Source organism: Poecilia reticulata, linkage group LG10, assembly GCF_000633615.1.
Source record: "Poecilia reticulata strain Guanapo linkage group LG10, Guppy_female_1.0+MT, whole genome shotgun sequence".
Lineage (NCBI taxonomy): Eukaryota > Metazoa > Chordata > Actinopteri > Cyprinodontiformes > Poeciliidae > Poecilia > Poecilia reticulata.
In genome coordinates, this window is record NC_024340.1 from 15,865,185 (window position 1) to 15,883,789 (window position 18,605).

Genomic DNA, 18,605 nt, shown 5'->3' on the forward strand with positions numbered 1-18,605 from the left:
TTTAATAAGGCGACAGAATGAAGACCTTTTTATGTTTTCAGTCTAATAATATCCAGATTTCATTAAAAATATTTTATTGTTGAGCAGGTAAAACAACAACAACAAAAGAATCATATTAAATCATTTTACACATTTTCAATTTAATAAATTTGTCAGTTTTGGACACCTGTGCTTTAAACAAAACTCAAAATGTCAGCATTGCTCTAAAACTCGCGGCACAATCAAACATGCCCAATGCGACACAAACATATAAATGTTTTTGTTTTTAGCAACACGTCCTCTGGAGGAGTTTGACGTCTGCAGAGACTCGGAACGGATTCACGCATTCAGATTACGGCTTCCAGAGACTTTCCAAAGAAATTAATCTGTGATATTCTTCCACAAAGAAAAATGACTCAAAAAAACATTTTCTTTCTTCCTCACAAGCAGGAATACACTGAGCACTCCTCCTCATCTTCCTCCTCTCTCTCTTCTGTTCACTTTCAATTTCCAAGTCTTAGCGAACATAAGAGGCAGCATCCCGTCCTTCTTTCTGTCTTTCTCATCTTTGTCCCTCTGCTTTCCCCTCATTCACTGACCTGAATGTGCTATTTAGTTACTCTTACTTAATAATTTACACAGTGTCATAATGGTAACAGCATGAGTCAGCTCCCACTCTCCTGTGCCGCTCTTTGTTATACGTTTCCTTTATACTGCAGTGAATCTTTTAATACGACCCTTCGGTGTCTGTTCATCCTCGTCTTTTTGTGCTGCACCTCTTTGTACTCGCGTTCCCTCCCCTCTTTATAGGCTCCATTGTTGCTCTCTGCACTCATATGAATGCAGTTATATAAATATTAAAACTCTGATTTTTTTTTTTCCATCTCTATGCAGGAAAAGAAATAAGAGATAAAGTTACTGTGGAACAAAGAAACACCTGGAAGGATTGATCTTCATGCCACTCAGTGATATTTGGTATTAACTGTCTAATGCTGCACATAGAAACGGCTTTTATGATAAATGCTCTGCAGAATAATAGACGCTGTCATTCGGGTTCAGTCATGCTCTCTTTCATCAGCGATAAAACAGACTCTTACGTTATAATTCACACACAAAACACCTGATGGAGAAAGGGATCTGCTTGCTAAACGAGAGAGAAGACACAGATATGTCTGCAGACTAACCCCACTGCACCACACACACAGGGAATTGTGTTTTTTCTTCTTCTTCTTTGGTTTTGTAAATAGTTAATGGTGATTTATTTCAGATTAAATGGAGCAGCTCCTCTTGGGAAACTGAACTTGAACCAAATAAACGGAAAAACATGCAAACCTAACAAGATACACGAGCAAAACTTTATTAAATTAAAGGGGAATTACACAAAATAAACCGACTTTATATGATATAAAGTGCAGAATGATTTCAGCTGTGTTTAGAAGTGAATATATATCAATTTTGAGCTTTAATTAGCCACTTTAATTTTATTGTGGAATGTCTAAGATGTATAGTGATTTTTTAAAACAACAAGATGCAAAAATCTGAATTTATCAAGGATTTTATCTCTTAATTTACAGAAACAGCAGCATTTCAAAGAGAACGACCATAAAACATCCTCTGCCTTAAACTGCTGACCAGCTGTTTTCCAATGTCGTACATCACTTAACATTTCTGACTTATTTTATATTTTGTGTCTTATTTTTGATTTACAAGTACTTTATTGTTGAGACGACATTTGTTGTGAATTTGTGCTCTATAGATAAAATGAACTCAGTTGAATAAAAACACTTATTTTCTCAGTCTGATGATGTGAAATCAAACAACTTCTCATCCTTTGGGCTCAATTAAAATGACCCAAATTATTTCTATTTGTTAAATGCTACAATAATGAGAGAACAGATACGTTAGGAATTTATGTAGGACGTGGTGTTAAAAATACATCCAAAAATTAGCCTCTATTTAACTCAAATGTGTCAAAAAAGTTTGAATTTAGACACTGCTGGCTGTTAAATGCAAGGAAATTATCTAAAAAACACAAAAACAAATTCAAAATTCAGTGAAAAACTTGTAATTCAGAGACAAATATCAGAATTCAAAGGAAAAAACGTCAAAAATCAGCAATTAGGGTCAGAATTTGTAGAAAAAAAGTCTAAATTTAAAAAAGAAGTTGTATTTCAGATAAATATAACTGGAATTCTGAGAAAAGTCAGAAGTTGGACATTAAAGTCAAAAATGTGAGAAAAAAATAATTCAGAGGAAAAGCGAAATTTGGCAACTGAAGTCAAAATCCGAAGAGAACATTTGGAGTTTGGAGGAAAGAAACTTGGAAAAGTTGAATTTGGAGACGGATCAAAGTCAAAATCCTGAAATCAGGATAGTGTTTTTGTTGTGTCCATCAGCGATGATGTGGGATAAAACGCGCCAACATCAACCTGAAGCGGTCCAGAGCGCATCGTCTCTGGAGGCTTCTGGACAACGCTCCAGTCTGAGGTTAAAGGTTTAGTGGGATTTATCCACATATTTCAACATGAATGCATCGTTTTCTTCCTTATTCACTCAAACCTGAACAGATACAATACATCTGATGTTTAAAGCACTAAAGCTCATTTCACCAAAAACAGGAGAATCATCAAAAGATCCAAACCTGAAACTCATCCTGACTGCATCTGCGTCTCTGTTAAACCTCCGATTTAAAGCGTTCACCTGCAGCAGTAGCTCCCTGAGTCGGCGCAGCTGCGACTCCAGCTGTTTGTTGTGGTCCTCCAGGATCTGCATCCGGGTCTCCAGGCGCGTTTTGTGTTGCCGCAGCACCCGCGCCTCAGCCAGCAGCTCTTCATCCTGCGCCCCTCCCGCGGTGGGCGACCCGGGGCCGCCCTCACCAGCCTCGGTCAGCATGGGAAGCGCCGCCGCCTCTTCGTGTTTCCACTTGAGTCGCCTGTACTCGCTCTGCAGCACCCTGAGGACACGCAGCGGAGGCCGGATGAGGAAGCCGTCAGGCCAACTTATTGATGCAGGAGGCAAAAAAATATCAATATAATGTATATTTATTTGCCTGCAACAGAAAAATCTACGTAAACATGTAGTGCAACTGGAATAATCTCATTTAAAATGTAAATAGCGACACGCTGCTCAGTGTAGCGCGCTACATTTATAACTCCAAATGTACTATAACGCAAATGAATGTTGACAACTCGCCCCATTGAGATTAATCATCTTTAATACAAGCTTTAATACTCAGCACGCGATATTTCTCCTTGATGTGACACAATATTGGGAAAAACTGTTCAGAGTTTGATGCATCGTTAATTAATTTGATTTTGGACACGCTGACCTGCAGGCCACAGACACTAATGTGTCTGGAGGAGCAGAATGCAAAGACTGGCATTAAGAGAAGGAACAGGACTTTTTCTTTCTTAGGCATAATTTAATGGACTTTTCACCAAATCTTTCACTGAAACTTTTAGGGTAAAAACAAAAGCGCTGTGAGCAGTTAGCTTTTTTTTTTTTTTTTATCCACTTTTGTGTGCATCTTGCTTATGTCTCCATCAGGATTTATTCTGCACCATTTCCAACTAGATTGATGAGTAATTCTGATTCTAAACCAGTCTAATTGTCCCAAAGCGTCTCCCTCTAACAATTTGGAGTGTTAGGATATAAGAAAATGCAGCAAAGCAATCCAAAAATGTTGAGTACTTTCAATCTGACAACTAGAAAAAAAAACTTCAAATTATTTTGCTTCTTCTAACTAGTCTCCTGAGTTCTGAAGTGCATCAAATGTTAAAAGAAAAGCTGATGCAACGCTGTGGTAAACATGCCTCCAGCCACTCATCTGAAAGTTAAAATGACTTTTCCCAAAGTAAATAAAGACTCAGTTTTAACATTTATTTTTGTGCTTGTGCAAATGAGAAATAAATTTACATTTTAGATGCTGCAAATTATCTAACTTTTAGTTAAATATTCTGTCTTCCAACTGAACAAAACAACTTATTTTAAGTCAGATATCGCAGAACTTGTTTTGGAAAATCTGATAAGTAGCAATAAAATCTATTTAATCAATCCCTTGCATGTGTGTGTGGAGGGCTTTAGAGCGACTATTTGTTCATTTATTTGTTCACAACTTTCTAAAGTTCTTGCACTGCGGTGACTCTTTGGGTCTTCAGTCATTCTTGGATTTGTAGCTGGTGGTTCTGGTGATGACCCAGTTCAGATGCTCTGTTTGGTTTTCTTTAAATGTCACAGTCAAAACTAGCAGAGCTTCACCAAATCTGACCAAGTATTCAAGTATTTAGTGCAAATATCTTAGTAAACTTAAAATGAAACAAAACTCAAAAGTAACAAAATACTTACTTACGCTCAAGTAAATGTACTTTGTTACTGTCCATCACTGCTAACCAGTTATATTTTTACTACATTTAAAGATCAGATTTAGATAATTAAACCACATTAGGAACCAGATCATTTTTAATGTCTCCTAGTATTCAAAATAAAGTTGCTGTTTTAGTCCCGACTCAAAACACACGAGTAGTTCTCATTAATGCTGTTAGTTTGGGGGTTTTTCAGCGGATTTCTTTTTTGTGGCCCTGATTTATTGCGTGTACACACAAAACTACACAAACACCATGTTGGGGCATTTTGAGAAAAAGAGAAATAATAATTTGGTCAAGGTTTCCAACACCTGGAGGCTGTAAGCATGTGCAGGTTTACGTTGCTGTGGGTTTGTAAAGGTCACTGCAAAGCGAGGATGAGACAATTATTCATATGAATCATTCGCATAAAGATGCCTCTGGTGACAAATTAAGTGCATGTAGGAGAAAATGAATTAGCGTCATTTATGGGAAATGTCTGAACCCGAAGCACATAAATCCAAATCAAAGCATTAATATTTTGTGTTTCAAACTTGCTTTTCCTCTTGCATCACTCCAGTCAGATCATTAGGAGCTTTTCTCCTCTCTCTTTTGGACACAGGGTGTCAAAGCGAAGCTCGATTTACAGCTTCTCCCATGTTATCACACTGCTGTACACATTTGGCTGACAGCTATGTGTTCAGAGTGGGTTTTTTTCTTCTTTATTTTCAGTTGGCTGTTCAAAAGACTGTAGATTTTGAGTGTTTACTCTCAGCAGGAGATATTTCAAATCGGAGAATTGTTGAAAACTGTGCGAACGATAAACGCCTGCACACTTTTATTGAGCTTGTTTCACTAAACCAGGAGATGACGCTGCAAAAACCTTTTATCAAGTATTTTTGGTCTAGTTTTAGTGTAAATATCTTATTCAACTGACTTACAGGTAACATTTCAGAAAGATATAGCTTGGTTTAAGGCTGCATTCACACTGCAGTCTGAAGTGACACAATCCCGATTTCTTTTGTCTAATCAGATTTTTATTTTTATTTATTTTTTGTCGTGGCCGTTCACATTTCCAAATAAATGCGACCTGTATGCCTTCTCCAGTGTGAACGGGCAAACAACCTGAAAGTGTCCCACATGCGCACTAGAGGGCGCAATAGCGTCAGAGTTCTCAGTGTTTTCCAACCTCGATAAAAAGAAGAAGAAGAGCTCAGTGTTTGCGGAAGTAAACATGGAGGCTAACGGTGGAGCTTAGCTTACATATTTGAAGTTGTTGTCCAACCGGAGCAGCATATTAACAACTTAATCCTCATTACTGTCCGACATGGTTGTTTTTATTTCCGCTTGCACGTATCAGGATGCAGAATAGTGACATTTGTCGAGTATCAATGATGTTCAGGTCGGTCACATTTGAACCAGATACCCAAGTCGCCTGGGTCGCATTGGAAAAGAATCGGACTTCAGGCTGCAGTGTGAATCCAGGGCAGTTCCTTAATATATGATTATTTCACTTTAACAGCAGAAAAATGCTATAAGTGAAATAATCAGCCAGTAGAAGTAGTAAATTTTTAACAATATTAAGACTTATTTACTTAAAACAAGCTCCTGCATGTGGCTGAAAACTTGTTAGTTTTGTCACTGACTCCAACATTGTCATTAGGACAAGATTAAAAAATAAAAATAAAACAATATTAAAACTATGGTCAAAAATAAATTTTTGGAAACATATGGCATCAGAAACAAAACTGGTTTATACGGCTTAGTTTTACATTACATTTACATTTTCCATGTTGTAAATGAAATAATCTGTCAGTGGATCAACATTAAACAATTATGTATTTAAACCAAGTGAATAATTTCTTGCTAAAATGTTTTTAAGTTAGTTTTGTCTTATTACAAGTTTACTAAGGCATTTGCAGTAAAGCCGACACCAAAAGTACTTGGTCAAATTTTGTATTTTTTCCAGTGCAAATAGTCAACAAAGCTGTTATTTATGATGTGTTTTGGTGGATATATCTGGTTTACTTCTGTTTTATTTTCCATAAATGATCAGCTCAGTCGATAATTACTTCAGTAATTGTGCATAAGTCAAAACTTAAGCGTTCGGACATTTTCCCAGCTACAGACCTGTTCTCGTTCTCCAGGCGGGCCAGGGTGCATTGCAGCTGCTCCTTGTCCTGATGCTCCAGGTGAGCCAGCAGCATGTGCTGCCCGCAGGGTGAATCGTGGTCCAGGGCTGGGCTGGAGTGACGCAGGAGGTACTGATCTTCATCCCTGAGTCCCCCACACAGGAGACAGCACACTGAGCCACCAGCACACAGCCACCAGCAGCACAAAGCAGAGCCAACGGCGCGGCATCACGGCCAAAGCAAAGCAAGCGGGACGATGAGGACGGGGATCACAGGACGAGACAAAACCAAACAGGACGGGACAAACCCGGCTCACCGCACCAGTAAACCTCTGACATTTACCAAAACGGCTGAGCTCATCTTTAACTTCCACACAACGCAGCTCCAAAAATAATAAAATCACCATTGACATTGAAATAGAAAAGATAATGTGAGGTTCTATTACAGCAGACCTGAGGCAATAAATAGATGTCTAACTGTCTGGCAATTATTGTAATGGATGTAATGGAAAGACAGTTATTTTGCAGTTTATGTCTGGTAATAATACTTCTGCCAGTGGAGACAACTTTATTGGATTAAAGTTAACAGAAAGTTATAACCTTTTTATTTTTATGTCTGGTTATACGTCGCGGTGATATTTGGAAAAATCCCCATCTTCATTTCTGCATCGATTTAATGTGTTTTAATCCAACCCAGACCACAGAATGTCGCAATAAACAATCAATTAATCGCATGATAGATTAACGTGAGCGGAATAATTTCAATTGTCATGATTAGTATTTATGTGTGTATAGAGACATTATAATCCATTTTATTTATGGTTTTGGTTATATGTAAGTTTTTATTTCCATTTTATTTACTGTATTTTGGTGTTTCATTTTGGACGTTTAAATATCTTTCAGTTCCTGTGTTAAGTTTACTTTAGAAGATTAAAGTTGATTGGTCTTTGAGAGGAGAAACTCGCATTATTTTTACCAATAAATTACTTGAAAATGGCCTCAAAATAACTGTATAGTCGTTTATTGCTTCATAAACGAGGTCGTCGTGACAGGCTGACTTGCAGACTACCTCAGAATAACTTTCTTTCACACGTCGCTCTTTGCTGCTCAGTGTGGCGACAGGATGCTACGGTGGCTGGGAGGTCCAAACCAGCATTACAAAATCTGAAAAACTTACAACTTTCAAAACAAAGGCACATTTCAGAAAACAAATGAATAATATGTGAAACACTTTTACAAGCCCTGAAGCAAATGACAAAATCAAGCCGAAAGGGAATGTACAAACTTCAAGTCCTCATTTTAATACCACATGAGACTTATGTAGCGTTTTTTTTAATGTTCATCAGCCATCAGAGGAGAAGACGTCGGTGTTTTATACTTGGTAGTGGCTACATACTGTATGCGGCGTTCTGGAAACTTTAGCCGGCAATTTTAGAGAAGCTGCACAATGTCAGAAAAAACAAAACAAACCATCACCGTCCTGCTACTTCCTGCTGTCTTCTTCGTCGTGTTCAGTAGCAACATCTGGATGTTGATTGTGTGACTTGTGTGATGCAAAAAAAAAAACTAAAATGTTTCCATTACAATTCTGTAAAATATATTTTATGACCTCATTCCAGTGAAGAAACTTTTTGTTTGGAAATTGTCGTGTTTCAATTCGTGTCATTTGGAAAAAGAGACAAAAGATCTGAGCAGAAACACAAAATCTTTCAAATTAAAGATTTATTTTCCAACTCTGCCCTGGTCATGACCTTCAGGAGAGCAGCGTCCAAAATAATGAGACTGCAAATCCGAGTGTATGAAGAGAGCTTCTTCCTCAGGGTGACTCATTGCTGCTACTCAGCCTTGTTGACAGAACTAAGATTTCAGCTATTTAGGAAGAGCTGGAAGGAGAAATGGGCTTCTTTCATTTAAAGGTTGGAAGTTTCATGAGCTCCTTCCTGGAGGGCGTGTTTCAGATATGACCCACTAACAGGAGGTCTCCTGGCAAATCATTGACTTGTTGGGGAGATTAGATTTCGTATCTGGCATCTGAACACCTCAGAGTCCCGGCAGATAAGCTGGAGAAGGCAGATTCAGAGAAGGCTTTCTGGAAATCTCTGCTTAAGCTGCTTCCCCTGCAGCTTTTTCTTGAATGTGTGGCAAAGGCAGCATGAATGGATGTAGCAACAAAACTTCTGCAATACAAAGTATATCGAAAATATTTAACTGTTGATTAGCTTTGATATTCTGACTGAATAGAGCAACATCTTATACATTTAATTTCTATTTATTATTTTTTTATATTTTGTGACATTAAAAATAAAAACTTTATAGTATTTTAATGAGATTTTTTTGCAGCAAATCAACATAAAGTTTAGCATAACCGCAATGTAGATGGGAAATGCTTCAAAGTAATTATGGAAAACAAATCTGAGGAAGTGTGGCATGGAGTCGACATTTTGTGGACCAACCGTTCAAATTCAAAATTTTTCAAAGAATTCACTGAAACTGCAGCTGCATGTCTTTGGGGATTTATCTCAATTGGGTTTGCGAATATGGAGGCTGATCGCTTTGCTCCCACGCTGCAAAAACACAAGACCGTATGAAGGATTTTTGATCTAATTTCTAGTGCAAATATCGTCGTAAATTCAAATAAAACAAAACCAACTTACAAGCAACTTTTCAGCAAGAAACAGGAGTTTAAATTAAATAAATAATTCTTTAGTATAGATGAAAAAGTTCTAGTTCACTTAAAAGATGGGAAAAATGTCTTATTATAAGTGAATAATTTGCCAATTGAATAGCTTTTTCATCACTATTAAGAAATTATTGACTTAAAACCCTTTGCAGTCGAGGTCTAACTGGCCATCCCAGTCTCTCTTCTCTGTGCGTCAGCGCTCGCTATGAAGCCATGTAGCGATAGCTAGCTAAACTACTACTAACCCTACACCAGGGGTGTCAAACTCCAGTCCTTGAGGGCCGGTGTCCTGCAACTTTTAGAAGTGCCTCTGCTGCACCACACCTGAATAGAATAATTAAGTAATTAGCAAGGCTCTGGAGAACTGAGGAGGTAATTAAGCCATTTGATTCAGGTGTTTTGTACCTGTGGCACATCTAAAAACTGCAGGACAGCGGCCCTTCAGGACTGGAGTTTGACACCCCTGCCCTACACACACCACAAACTCTAACTAACACACCTATAGTCTAAAAAACCCATCGAAACACTCAGTAAAATCCCCAGCATCGCTGCACCCTAGTCTCTTGCCGTAGCCAAATCCCCCCTTCTCTTTCCGCGTGTCTCCGTTCTACCTAGCAACAGACCGTCAACACATTTTCATTGGTTGTTTCGAAATGTGGTACATTTAGACCCCACAAAATAAGGCGGAAATTATCAATCTTATTTCTGGCTTTATTTTGAAGTAAATAACAACAAAACCAATATAAAAACACCACTTTTATAAAGTTTGAAGTCCGTGCTGTCCAACAGAGTCGAAATGAAAACTCTGTATGCCGTCTGTTATTACGAAGCCTTATTAATGCGTCACATGCTTGTACGCCGGGTGGCGAGTAGCGACTACATAGGGTTGTATATCTTGTAAAATAGTTGTTTTATTGCACTAACAACTAGACCAAAATTACTTTTTGTCAAAGTAAGTTTTTGTATTTTTGTATTTTACCTTTATTCCAATGAATAAAGGAATACTTTTATTTTATATACAGTTTAACAGAAGAGAGACTTGATTTTCTTACAATATACTGAAATCTGCAGAGAAAAAGTTTTAAATATTCAGCTTGTTGCATTTTATTATATTTTTGGTGATGCAATGTGCATAAAGTTAAAAAAGCAAAACAAGTTCTAAAAAGGAACATTTCATTATGCTAATGTTGGTCTATCTAATAAAATTGTGATAAATTCCACTGAGATTTATCATTTTCAGGCGACAAAAATGTGAAAAACGTCAAGGGGAATGAAGACGTTTTCGAGGTTATGACCGTGTTTCACCTCCGTTTCCTGCCATGCAGAGCAATGTAGAAAGACGAGGGAGTGGAGAAAGCTGTGGACAGAGACAGCAGGAGTCAGGACAGAAAACAGCATGATAGCAGCCAAAACACCAGCTGGAGACGCAGATAGCGCAGCGGCACGTTCGGAGCCATGCAGCAAAAAAAAGCTGCACTGACAGACAGAGTGACAGGTCTGCAGAATCAACCCCAAATACAAGACCACAAGAGCAGAAAGCAATGCTGCTACTGGAACCGAGCGGCTTGTCATGCATACCAAACACGCTCAGGAGCTCAATTATAGATACACATACTTGTAGAGTCACATGCAAATGCTGGAGTTCGTAAGACGCATGCATGTATGAACAAAGGCTTGAGAAGCACTGACGTCAGAGGTAAAACTTGTTTTTACCAAGTTTTGTTTTAGACAAAATAAAAAAAAATTGCTCTTTATGTGGTGTCAATCACCGCCTTCTCTCAGAGGCAGGCAGACATAACATTCATCTGAGGAGAAATAATGAGCACATTTCACAATGCACACACTGAGAGATGCACCTGGAGCCCCAAAGACCATACAACACTTTGCACAGGGCTGCTGGGCACACAGCGACGACTTTAAAGTGCAATGAAAGACAAAAACAATCTCAGAGGAGCAAACGTTCGACAGCTCACACCGATGTCAACAAACACTGAGACACGGACTCAAAGCATGGCTTCCAACAACTCTAACCCTCTTTCTCCACTCTCAGTTTTCCACAATGAGAAGTGACTGCCTCATTCACATCAAAATAACACTTCTTCCACTTACTGCTACTCACTCTCAGCCAAGTCCTACAAACAGGCTCCCTCCACTATCTACACAAACCCAGAGACTCGAACCGCAGCGGGCGAGTCGCATGATGGAGGAGGACGACGCTCCATGTGGGTCAGTCCCATTATGTGGACGATTACTTACATGATTACCCAGTCGTACAGTAACAGACCAACATGCATGTTCAAGCTGGAGCGCAAACATAACAGAAATGGCTGATGTCTTCAGGGCTAAAGGGCGCGCGCACGCACACACACACGCACGCACACACGCACGCACGCACACACACATAAAGCAGCGACTGTAATCAGGGCGTTTGTTGTGTGGCCACATACTCACAGGCTCTCGTCTGGAGACAGGCTATCCGTGAAGAATGAGCAATTCTGGTTTTCCATTTCTGCCAGTCTGTAAACAAACCCAAGTCAGTCAGTCAGTCAATGAATAAATGAATAAATAAATAAACTCACAATCAATCAATCAGGCGTGGTCTCTAGTGAACATCCCATTAAACAGAAATGTTTTCTGGAAAAACAGCCAAGAGTCAACAAATCAAAAAGTCAACCTGCAAAAAATACGACAGTAAAATTACTAAAGCTCTGGAAAACATCAAGAGCTCTGAGCCCCATTAAACCTCCTGGTTATTCCACCAAATATTCATTTCTAAACTCTTCCTGAGTTAAAACATTAGTTTTGTTGTTTCTAAATGAATATAAACTTGTTTTCTTTGAATTATTTGAGGTCTGAAAGTGCTGCATCTTTCTTATCATTTTGACCATTTCTCATTTTCTGCTAATAAAAACTAAATTATTTCTTTGAATCTCAAAGACATGTCAGTGGTTCATAGAATAAAAGAACAATGTTCATTTTACTCAAACATAAACCTTTAAAGAGTAAAATCAGAGAAACTGGTAGTTTTTCTATGATTTCTTAATATTTTCCAGAGCTGCACATTCATATCAAAATATCGCAAAACAACAAAAGAGGACTAGGACCACTGAAAAAAAAAAAAAAAAAGATTTTTTTTTCTCAGAATTTTATTTTAAAAATGAAGAATTCTGAGGATTCAGTGATGCTGGTTGTTTATATAATCAGAAACAATTTCAAGAGGGCATGAAGAAGCTCTATTAGTATATTTAGAGCTAAAATTAACTTTAAATTGAATTGTTTCATTGCCAATTATTTCGATTTCCAGAATAGAAATAAGTCATTGAATTTTGTTTTTCTGCACAGAGCAGTCAGAAACTACAACTGATCTAAAGCAGAAAGACATGAAAGCTGCAGATTTATTCATGTGTTTATTTATCACACATACAAGTTTTGGTAACACTTTATTTGAAGGGGTGTGCATAAGACTGACATGACACTGTCATAAACATGACATAACACCTGTCATGAACATGAAGGAGTTTTTATTAATGTTTATGACAGCTGTCATGAAGTGTCATTTGGTAAATAATGACACTTTTAATGCAAAGTTGTTCTAAAAGTTGCATTAAAAGTCCTTTAAAAGTGCCAACTTTGCATGATTTTGTAAATAATGACAATTTAATGCAAAGTTGGCATTTTTTATGGACTTTTATTGCAACTTTTAGAGCAACTTTGCATTAAACTGTCATTATATGACACTTCATGACAACAGTCATAAACATTCATAAAGACTTCTTTATGTTCATGACAGATGTTATGTCATGTTTACGACAGTGTCATGTCAGGGTTAGGGTTAGGGTTAAAACTGTTACCCAAGTTTTTGTGGCAATGCAACATTCACCAAGACATTCAAATAGGACCATTTGAGAAATTAAGATGTTTGCCGAACTGAAATGTTACTAAACATGAACACCAAATTATATTTCGTTTATAATTTTATTGACTTTATCAAACATTCAATTCAAAACTAGGGGCTTGAATTCATCCATCTTGTTTACACGGCTACTAGAAAGGCTGGCAGCCTGGATGAGCAAAGCCTTCAGAAGTGTTTGAAGGCTCTTGCACCAGAACTTGTTGTTGCAGCAACATGTTCTCAGATTTTGAATAATTGCATCCAACCAGCAATAAACTGTCTAGAAACATCTGGCTCACAAGATTGCAGAATGGCAAAAATGCTTTTTTCGCCTTAGAGAAAGAGCTATGAAAATGTCCACAAGGACGGAGGATAAAACTGTACTGTGACTGTCTGGCAGCCTGCAGGCAATAAAAAGCCTTTTTAGAAATAAGCTCTTCTGAAATGTAAGCCTGTGAGGAGGCAGAGTGAGCGGTTTGGGGGTGTTTCAGAACGAAGGACTGATTTGACTTTCAGTGGACAGCCGTGCTTCACAAGCTGTAAACTGTTTACTTGATAACATCAAATACAGGGAGGTGGTGAGAATAAAACAACCGAGTTGTTAACCTGATAATGGAAGAAAACCAGAGGTGAACAAGCAAAACCATATTTTTATTCAATATTTTTTTTTTATTTAAATTGACATTGAAAGAGATTTGTTTTAAATAAATATATGAATGATATTTTTTATGCTGTTTGTGGATGCATCTATGCTGCAAATATTCCTGCTATTATTATTCTGCCAAACTTTTCCGGTTTGAACTTCTAGTCACAGAGTTAAGCTGCTTGCATGTAGTTTCACTTTTTAAGACCTTGGATTTTATTGCTAATGGATCAATTTTGTGAAAAGTCATATTGCGTAACTACAGACTGCTTTTGCATATTGCTTCATTTTACAGTGTTCTACATAAACCATAATGTTTATGGGTTTTATTGAATGATTAAATATTAAATATATCTACAAGGACCAACTATTTTTATCAGATACTCCTTCAGTCTCTGCTTCTCACCTTTGGCCACAAAGATTTAAAGTTATAGTTGCTCTCAAAACAGACCGATGTTAAAATGCCTGATTCATTCATTGGTTGGTGACACTGTGGGCAGGAAGGATCTGCAGTACCAGTCAGTCTTACATTGAATCTGAGGAGGCTTCTGACTGAAGACTGTAGGAAAGTCTCAGATCTGTCATGATGAGTTAACATTTTAATATCCAGGCAGACGCTATACAGTGTGCAGCTGTTTAATAAATTAGTTTTTTGAATTCTTGACACTACATCCATTGATAGCTACACCAATGATCCTGTTTAGTTCATTTTAATCCAATTATAGTCAGTTTGTCTTGACAGTTTGGTTCGTCAGAGGAGGCGTGAATCAATCGAACTTCAGAGCGAGTTGGAGTCTCATCCGCCTGAAAACCTCAGCCTCAGTTCGTTTAAAGTAAACTGGGATGGTTTGAATGTATGTGAACACCAAGCAGACCAAAGAACGCTCTGAAAGCAGGGAATTCTGGGTAAATGCAGCCAAACCAAACACATGAGTGTAGCAATAGAGGGAGAAACAACTTGTGGTGTTTTACCAAAGACAAAAAAGAAATCCTACAACTGGTCAAATCTGACGGCACTCCACTTTTGTTCACATTTTGTGAAGAAGGAAGTTGCATTTATGACTTCTTCTGAGGTTTTTGTTATTTCCTTCAGTAGTTCTTGGTGCAGCACCACCACAGGCGAGGAGGGGAACAAGTTTTTCAATTAGTTTGGATCGTTTCACACCAGCTGAAATTATAAATCTTGCAACTTGTTGCCCAATTTCTACTGAGTCTCCTGAACTACCAGGTGTGGAAACACCCTGAGAACACCATGCTAGTCTCTTATTCATGAAAATATTGGTTTGTTCTTTAAATATTGTGATTTATCACCTGGAAGAAGCAACTCATTGCACTGCGAAAACACAAGATCTTACCAAGTATTTCTGATGTAGTTTCTAATAATCACTTCATATTATTGAAAAGGTCTCGTTCCAATGGCAGATTATTTCACTTAAAACATTTTCCAGTGTTATAAGTGAAATAATCTGTCAGTTGAACCAACTTAAACATGCAAAATAAGTAAAGAAAGAAATAAAACCTCTTTGGGTTATTTTTGAGTTATTTTCACATGGTAACATCAACATCTGCTGGTTCTGGTTGTATCTGTTGGTCTGAATGTTTAATAAAGAGACGTTTTCATATGCAATCCTGTCTCCACTGAAAGATACTACAAAAACAAACATGCTGTTAAATGATCGATTTTCAACCAGTTTTCTGTGTTAAGAATGTAAACATGTTTTCACTGAGGATCTTTAAAGGGGTATGTATAACTTTAAATTAACATTTGTTATCGCTGTGGCTGCATACTAAATAGAGCGAGGTGCATTTGAGAATGAATTAAAAGGGAATGCAAACACTGCAAATGGAAAAAAAAAATTACCACGTAATTTTGGTCTAATTTCTTGTGGAAATATGTTAGTTCACTTGAAGAGAAACCAAACTTCAAGCTTAACCTTTCAGCTTGGTTTAAGCCAATAATTACTGAATATAGACTTTTAAAAAGTACTGGATCCGATGGTAGATTCTAACATTTTTCCAATGTTATAAGAGAAACAATTTGCCAGTGGGACTAGCACTTTTCCATCACATTAAGGGATTATTAACTTTAAAAAAGCTCCTATTTCTTGCTGAAAAGTTACTTGTAAGTCAGTTTTGTCTTATTCCAAGTGTAAAAAGATGTTTCCACTTGAAACTAGACTAAAATTACTTGGTAAGGTTTGTGTTTTTGAGGCATGATGAAAACGTATGACCAGCATTCAGACTGCATGCCAGCAGACCTAAACGTTTGCAGCAGCTTTCCTCCAGCAGAGAGATTCGCTCCAGACTGCATCATGTTCTGCAGCGTTGTCAGCTGAAGCAGTGAGGAGTGAAAGCAGCACCGGGTAGTGATTTAGAGGCTGTCTGCACTGTCCAAGCTACATCCTATTTCTTTTCATTTTCCAACGCGACCGCAGCTCTGAGAAATGTTGGATTTATCCGTGTCGTGGCACAGGAGTCCTGGCACGGTGAACCTCACTGCTCGTAATTCAATCCGCAACACTATTCATCAGGAGGGGTCCTAAAACCTCAAGACTGAGTCAGGGACAAGAGTAAATGAGAAAGAAAAGGGCAGAATGTAATAGCACACAGTAGTGTGTGTGGGCTCTGGTGTGCACAAGCTGGTGTTTAGCTTTTTGTACATAATATTGGATGTGAAAGGAAATGAGAAATGAGAGAGCGCGAGCGAGAGCGAGAGCTGGAGAGGAGAAATCCTGCCTGAGCTTCAAGGGGCTTCTTTATTATCTCCTTCTCATCTCTCCTCTGTGAGATGTCACAGCAGCGGTGATGATGAAAGGAATGAAGTTCGGCATCAATGAATAGGGAAGAGCGCGCTGAGAGATACACACGTAAAAAGCAGAAAAGAGAAAGGAGGCCGTGTCTGCGTTTGAAGTGTACAAATATGACATTTGTAACCTCAAACTTCAAATACAAATATGGTGTTTGAGATGAATGAAGGATTTATAAAACGGCAGGAATAAATTTGGCGATATTTAATGTAAAACATCTTTGAGGAAGGTGGACTTCTGCGCCTCCTCTGCGGCTTAGAAAGTCTGGCTCAAGGCAAGGGAGTTTGGAAAATTACACATTTCCTCAAAAAATACATCTAAATGTAACTAGCACAGTTGGAAAAGGAAGTAGTTACAGACGTACGAAAAAGGAAAAATAAATTTGGAGATGTTGAATTATTTTATGCAGAAAGAGAACAGAACAGCAAAGTTTTCTCATCTAGAAACTTATTTAGTGACCAGAGGAAAGTCGAGTTTTCTTCAACACTTAACCTCTGCAACTTAACAGAGGAGGAGATTTTCTTTTTTGCTACTTTGAAAAGGTTATTTCTTCAAAGTGCTGTGGGGGTGGAGGCAGAAGTAAGAAAGTGAAAAACATTTTTTTACATTTTTTGTTATTCTACAAGTAAGAATTTAAACAGAGTCAGCCAATGAATAAGTATTAAATTACGACATCTATGAATTTCCTTAGAAAATGCAAAAGTAATGTAAATATTTATAACACTTCCTCTCAGTCGCCTACCTATGACAAAGAGCAGCGGTGGGATTGGTTTGCACTCATCCGTACAGAGAGGATTTTTAGGTTTTTGATGCGAAAGTCAAGCCACGGAGAAAAAATGATATTTTTTAAGCTGCAGCTTAAGTAGGCCTCTTTTCAGCTGATGGAGTCTTAAAACGAGCTGCTGTTGAACTGCTGGAGTGGAATTGCAAAGTCTCAAATGGAAAAACTTCCCTGAAGTCAGACTTGGAAAATAAAATGGTTCTCATCAACTTTGTTACCAAAATCCAATATGGCTGCCAGGTGTCTAAAAAATACCCTAAAACATACAATATAATATGCATTTTCAAACATATTTCCTTCATGTTCAAATGTATAAAGACCTTGTGTGTTGCAGGGTTTCCCCCAGTGTTTTATAAGCCTGGCGGCCCGCCATGCTTTCCTGGCTCCCCTCCAGGCCAAGCGTTGCTTGTTTTTGGTTTTAGAAAAATTAATAACCAAAAAAATTAAATAATAATTAAATAATAATCCAGATTGCAAGTGTCTCTGTTGCTCTGAGTGTTTCACTGGCGGAGCAAATTTATTCCTGAAAGTTTATAGTTTATGCATTTAAAGCCAGAGAGTGGACCAATCACAAAGCTGCCGCCGAATGATCTCCGCCCTCCTTTCACTCACACAGGCTGACGTGTATGGATATTTACATCAACCCCCTGTGTGGAATTATGTTTCTTTGGCGAACCCCACATCAAGGTTAAGAGTTTAAAACCCACTGAGTTAGCTCTGGTTACGCAGCTCTATGTGAACAGCAGGAATAACGTGTAGCTGAGCTTTCAGACGTATGATGAGGGAGCGGTGAGAATGATTTGTATTATATAACAAACAATTATTTGGGGTGTTTACATCTCTGTCTTCCCTGTAAAGTTCATGGTCCCAGTTGGCCGGAGCTTTTTACTGGTTAACGAACCAGCGCTGACCTCATCGTGCAGGTTCAGCCCGGTGAGGAGCTTTCACGCTCGCTTCACCAGACAAAGACACACCTGCAGTTTGTTAAAGTTTTATACGTTTTTTTGATTTGGAAAAAAATATTCTTGCCTGATTTTGTTGGGGTTTTTTTTGTTACTTATATGAATTGTTGTCATTTCTGACAATAATTCATATAAAAATACCAACATTTCCAGTTAACTTTAACTGGTCCATATTTTGGTCCATCTGATGATGTAAATTTTAAATATTAAATGTAGACTTTTTAACAAATATTTTTTTATTCATACTTGAATAATGTTTTGGACGACTAATTTTTACTTTTACTTGAGTAATAGTATAGTATAGTATAGTATAGTATAGTATAGTATAGTATAGTGCGGTGTAGTGTGGTATAGTATAGTATAATATAGCACAATATGACATAATATTAC

At 37.8% G+C, this 18,605-nt stretch overlaps 1 protein-coding gene across 4 annotated transcripts in view; it reads right to left on the reverse strand.

Moving 5' to 3' along the window:
* Positions 1-18,605, reverse strand: part of drp2 (dystrophin related protein 2) — a 253,596-nt gene that overhangs the window by 2,264 nt on the left and 232,727 nt on the right. For 2 of the 4 annotated variants that reach the window (XM_008420713.2, XM_008420714.2), the window contains 3 exons: positions 11,582-11,647; positions 6,450-6,596; positions 2,680-2,932 (listed from right to left, as the gene is read on the reverse strand). In XM_008420713.2, the coding sequence (XP_008418935.1) occupies positions 2,680-2,932; positions 6,450-6,596; positions 11,582-11,647 (466 nt within the window). Of the gene's footprint in view, positions 1-2,679; positions 2,933-6,449; positions 6,597-9,831; positions 10,488-11,581; positions 11,648-18,605 lie in introns of those variants that run through there. The other 2 variants (XM_008420715.2, XM_017307074.1) reach the window with 2 other exon arrangements.